The sequence below is a fragment of the Dermacentor variabilis genome, chromosome 3 (genome assembly GCF_050947875.1).
Source record: "Dermacentor variabilis isolate Ectoservices chromosome 3, ASM5094787v1, whole genome shotgun sequence".
In the NCBI taxonomy this organism is placed as follows: domain Eukaryota; kingdom Metazoa; phylum Arthropoda; class Arachnida; order Ixodida; family Ixodidae; genus Dermacentor; species Dermacentor variabilis.
Window position 1 is genome coordinate 166,026,975 of NC_134570.1, and position 5,711 is coordinate 166,032,685.

At 47.2% G+C, this 5,711-nt stretch overlaps 1 protein-coding gene across 1 annotated transcript; it reads left to right on the plus strand.

The window, feature by feature from the left end:
* The first annotated feature begins 3,223 nt into the window (after positions 1-3,223).
* On the plus strand, positions 3,224-5,408 carry LOC142574886 (uncharacterized). The gene is made up of 2 exons (XM_075683884.1): positions 3,224-3,835; positions 4,893-5,408. Exons 1-2 carry the CDS (start codon positions 3,470-3,472, stop codon positions 5,406-5,408), a joined length of 882 nt encoding a protein of 293 aa, XP_075539999.1. The 5' UTR covers positions 3,224-3,469.
* Positions 5,409-5,711: the final 303 nt, after the last annotated feature.

The following is a 5,711-nucleotide window of genomic DNA, read 5'->3' on the forward strand; positions in this document are numbered from 1 at the left end:
TCTGGACCTCGGCCACACTCTCAAGAGCACGTGCCTGGTGCTCGCCTACTGCCACCAGGCGGTTGAGTGCCTCCAGCAACAGAATGTTCTGCTGCAAAACAAAAGTGGATTCTTGGAATGAATCAACCCCATGTAAACCATTATTTACAAAGAAAAATGCTCGTTGCACTATTGGTACTAAGTGCCCTTAACTGTGGAAGCTTTTAGTGCATGCATAATAAAACAATGTGTCGGGACAACGCTGTTTTATTATTCATAACTGGGGTTGTCTTTTTCAGAGCCAATTGCCATGTTGATTAGTAGCTGAGGGGTCCTCGCATCTTCACGAGTCTCTACTGTCAGCACCACAAACCTATTTTTGTTCACTGCAAAACAAAAGCCTCTCCCTACAATCCCGTCTTATGCGGCTGATTGCATTCTATGCCTACAAACATATTTTCGTCCCATTAGGCAATTTTCTACCATTCTTGGCTGCAGTTGTCTCACCTTAACATCCATTCTGTCACGCTTATGTAATCGCCTGTTATGAATTGGCAACAAGCGATTGAAGGCCTGCATGGCCTGCCCGCCGACTCCATTTTTTCTTAACCCGGACTAGCAAATCAGTTGCCACGGTTTACTACGCCACTGTCTTCCTGCCTTAATGCTATCTCCAACAATTTTTGTTTCTTTGCTTTCTGCACAGACCTCGACTTCTCAAGTTTCTTTTTTAACCTCCAGCTTTATGTCCCATAGGGCATAACCAGTAAATGCAATGATTCTGAACTTTTTTTAAGGATATTGGTAACGTGGCGATCACGATTCGGTAATGCCTTCCATGTGCTGTTCAACCCATGAAATTTTTGTATAAGTTTCCTGCTCTATGTCAGTACCTGCTATTGAGATTTCATCTGGGGAAAGATACTCTTTTACAGATTCTGCGGGCTGATGGTCGCTTATGAATTTCTGTTATCTCACCAAGTTAGTGAAGGTTACCTTTATCTTTCCCATATTATTCAACCTTCCAATGCTCACTCTAGGTCTAGACGCATGACGCCCCGACCTAGCCTTTTTTGCTGCAGCTAGTGCGAGTTCGCTTTCCGCCAAGCTTCTGGCTATGACATATGCCTACTGGGGCGAGTGCCAGGGCTTCGAAGCTCGGGCAAACGCGATCACTTTTAAATTTTCGCGGGCCCACGTGCATGTAAAAGTGCGAACCCTCATTGGTTCTCAATGACTTTTTTATACTGCTGGACATTCAGTTCGTTACTACGAAAGTGACTTAATCCGTGTACTATTTTTATGCTAAATATGAAACAGTAGAAATATACTTATCTGCAGTAGGTCGATGTCTCCTTCACTGTGTTGGTTGCGAGATCCATCGTCGGCACCACCTTTTTGTCGCATCGTAGCTATATAGGCTGTCTTCCTTTTGCACACACTATGTAATATTCGTGACGCTTGCAGAGAGGAGGAATTCGGTGCACTCACAGAAACAGCACCGGACAAGTTGTTTCTTCAACATTATGCCGTGAAGAGTAGGTGCGCGTACGATCCGTAAAATCGCCGAAGCTATTGGCAGTTTTTCGGGGTGCACGGAAAGATTGCTCACGGAGGAACAGAACTATCCAAGAAATAGTGGCCATCGTCGAGCCTGATCACTACGCCGCGCACTGCAAGCTCGTTGTACGAGTTCGTTGACACTGGGCCTCTCCGATGCTTCGCCGCCATGCTCGCCCGGTGAATGGATGTGATGACGCCACCACAGCGTTCCCTCGTGGTATAATGCGAAGAGTACTAAATTACAAATTTGTGTAATAGGCATTCAGCGCACATATTGTAAGCTTTAAAATGCTTCTAAACCACGTTAAAGTAACTAATAATATTGTACTAAATGGATTTGTTTTATAATTAACTTGCTTGTGAATGTAATGCACTCGGCGGAACGACAAGGAACTGAAAGAAGGCACGACCATGCACCGACGGTATGATTACATGAGCCCCAGTTTGTCGACCACCCAGAAGGCAACGCCCAAGGAATGATAGCCATCCAGAGTGAATCTAGATAAGCCAATGAAACTGGAGGCTCGTCGAAAGATAAACTGTGTCTCGGTACCATTTGTGCTTTCATCTTGGGGTGACGCCAGAGCTCGTGAAGATCCTGAGTTTCGCCAAACTGGGCGCATCTTGCATAGCATCCCAGTCCTACTCTTGAATGAGTAGCTGGAAGATTTTCCCTCATACAGTGTAGTGTCCACGGACGCTTCAGAAAAAGATGAGAAATCAGCGATAGGCATTTGTTCTCAAACACTATCATGGATTTTTGCTATTCCTCTTACCGATTGCACTCCAATTTATGTGGCCGAATCCATGGCCATATGTTTGGCCGTGTACACAATTCAGAAAAATGTGTCACACATAATATTGTTTGCAGACTGCCTGTCGGTTCTTATGTCGCTGGAAAGGACAAATTATTCATTATTGCGCCGATCACTACACTTCTTTTTATTCCACATCATGTTAAAGAAATTCGGGTTTTGTAGATACGTGGACATTGTGGACTAGCACTTCATGAGAGTGCAGACACTTTTTCAAATGCAGAGCTTGGTGGGCCAGTGAGTTTCTTTATGCACAACCTTACTTTTCTAGCGGTAACAAGATTCAGAACGCGACAACAAATCCTAGGTAGAAAAAATGAGCCCCTCCTTGCTGCACCGGAGTGCGAACATTTAGCCTTTACCTGGAATGTCTGCTCTTGTCCCTCTCGGCAGTGCAAATTGCTAGTATCCTGTTACGATGTGGAATACCGCAACTAAATCTGTACATGAGTAGTGGGTTGGCACCATCGAACCTTCGTGCGTCTTGTGGGGATGTAGAATGATTGGACCATTTCCTCCTGTTTTGCCGAGAATATACTTCCGAAATAAAGACCTTCTCAGAGCAGCCACTATTGCGCATAGGCCTTCCTCTCTCGGTGATTAACGTATTACTTTTTGGGGCGAGTACCCTTGTCCGAGCCCGAAATAAAGTGTGTCATATTATACGAGTACGTCATTTTGACTGGGAGACTCTCATGTTAAGCACATTTCAGCTTTATTAGCACTGAATCGCGTTATTTCCGTAATATAGCATCTTCGTCAAAACTGGCATGACTACTATTTAAGGAACGAAGACAAAAAATTATATTCACTAATAATTAAATATGCATAGTGCAGATGAATAAGGTAACAGGAAGCAAGAACATCATATAATGTTTCCACTGAGAACCATGGCCAGTCGCCCCTCATGCGTACGTGCCAGAATTGTGAAGGAAGAAGAAGGAGAAGAATTGCGAACCGCGTCCAATCCCCCCTCGTGGGTACGAATCATAAGTTGAAGGCGACAACGACAACAACGGCTCGCCTTGTCACTGGTTAGTACCTTTTCAAGCCTTTAAGCATTGAACATCCGGCCCGAGCAGCCTAGAAAAGGCCCCGAGGTGAAATCCAAGATGCAGAGCCATCATCACGAGCCCCCGCATATTGTTCAGTGCGAGTGGTGCAGCAATGCCTTGGGCGCCAGCACTCCGGCTGCCTACCACACCGCGCTGGAATTCCAAGCATCGCCAGACGTTCTTGCAGAGAAACAACAGCACGAAAATACAGCTCGTGTTGCCGTGAATGACGCGCAGCAGCGGCGTCATCCGGGAGAGCCGGAACCGTCGCCTGGACGGCACCACCACCGCCACCACAAGCACCATCACCCCAAACACCATCGTCGGCTCTCTTCGGCCGCCGACCCGCGTGCCAAGGCAATACCACAGTTGGTCCTTGTTCCCAGCATGCCGAAAATCGAGCCGCACTTCTCCTCGCACCCGGTAAGCCGCTGAATGTGAATGTCATTTAATGCATTTCTATGGCATAGGGGAAAACGGAAAACACTGTGATACAGTTTCTGAGTATTTCATGTTTCCCTCTAAACGCTGGAAACGCATGAAATATTACAATTCCAAATAACCCAACTCTCTGCAATAAACGCTCTCCATCGGAACCGAACACAGCACCGACAGTAACCTGCCACCGTCGTAACAGGCGTCAGCGCCAGGGAGTGCAGCCAAAGCTGCGACTCTTGGCAGTTAATCAAGCTAGCGAACGCACAGCTAGCGCGTTTATCCCCGACTCCACGATTTTGCAGTGTGCAAGCAGACGGATTTTCGTCAATTAAAACAAAGGACCGAACTATTACTAACTGAAACGCGCAGCGGAGTTACCGAAGAGAATATAAAACACTTTGGAAACTGCGCTAGACAAGAAGGCATCTTTAGTGAACATAGCACAACACTCATTAGGAAAGATACAAGAGTGTTGGTAAATCAGCCGAAGCATAAGAGAAAACTGCTGCGTCGCCCACTAGAATGGCTTGAAATTTGCGAATATTCATATAACAGCTATGTCTATAAAACAGGAAAATGAAGATTTCGATCTGACGTTTTGCATAATCAACCTTTGTCCTCGTCTCTTCGCGTTATAGCGCTGGTGCTTCATATCGACCTCGCACAAGTCATTTAGTACGTTCGATTGTGTGTCAACAGAACAGAAACTCACCGGTAGCATAACATTATTTCATTGCGACTTTTGTAAAAGGGAATCACATTGCGAGAAGATGGGGCATAATAAATTACATTGAAGAATAAGTGTCGACGTAAGCGCTTTAGTCATTGCGGCCTGCCTTCGGTGGCGGCAAAGGAGGAGCTATAACCTGAGGCAACGAAATTGCACCCAGGAGGCATGGTGCTCCACAGTGGCATAGTACTGGTAGGCGGGACAGCCTGACACATTCGCATGTCATTGATAAACGATTCGACAAAGTCGCGCGTATGTGCTATAGGGTTGTTCCTTTCCCTCGGTACTCATTAACGCGCAGCATATTTGCAGGCCGAGATGGCAGTGCCCCACTTGGCGGCCCCAGTTGCGCAGGAATGCGGAAGAGGCCCGGTGGCGGCCGCCGGCAGGAGCGGCGCGTCGACGTGCTCGTCGATGAGCAAGGTCAGCAACGCGCCATCGGTTTGGCACAGCGATCACAACGCCGCCACCTGCCTCGAGATGTGCCTCGCCTTCGTCGTGCTCGTGTTAGTCGGCGTCGTGCTGCTCTTCATCTTGTTCAGGTCGGGCATGTGGCCCTTTCACGGCGGAGCCATTACCACGGCCCGCATCGAGACGGTGTTCAACGGTAGAGACTTTTCCAAGACCCTCGTGCCCATCTTCCACCACGCATCCACCGGTGGCGTGTTCGTCGGCACGGAGGATGCGGACTCGTTTTCTGCCACAGGCTTGCTGGCGGATGCAGTCAGGCGAGCTGCTGGAGAAGCATTCGACAAAAATTCGACAAATTACACGGTCACGATGTTTGGGAATGCCCGTTTCTCCCACACCTTCACTTCTTCCCACTAAACCTAAAAACAAAACAGAACAAAAAATGTTCTCGTACATCGCCATAACACGCTGTGAGCTCCACTGTTTAGAATTACTGGCAACTTGTGAATTACTTCATTCTACCGGTGCTACAGAACCTTGGAAGTTAACAAACAAGCTTGACAAGAAGCCAAACACCCTGCAACTAGCGATGAAACAAATATGATAGGCGTAGCGTTAAGAGACACACAGACGGATGTGTGAATGATAGAGGAAAGGGTGCAGTCGATATTCTAGTTCACATTAAGAGAAAGAAATGGAGCTGGGCCGGCCATCTAATGC

Bases quoted from the DNA above. Each gene is read 5' to 3' on its own strand.
- LOC142574886 (XM_075683884.1), top strand. From the start codon at position 3,470: ATGCAGAGCCATCATCACGAGCCCCCGCATATTGTTCAGTGCGAGTGG. The intron at 3,836-4,892 runs GTAAGCCGCTGA...GCATATTTGCAG, and splicing joins CGCACTTCTCCTCGCACCCG to GCCGAGATGGCAGTGCCCCA.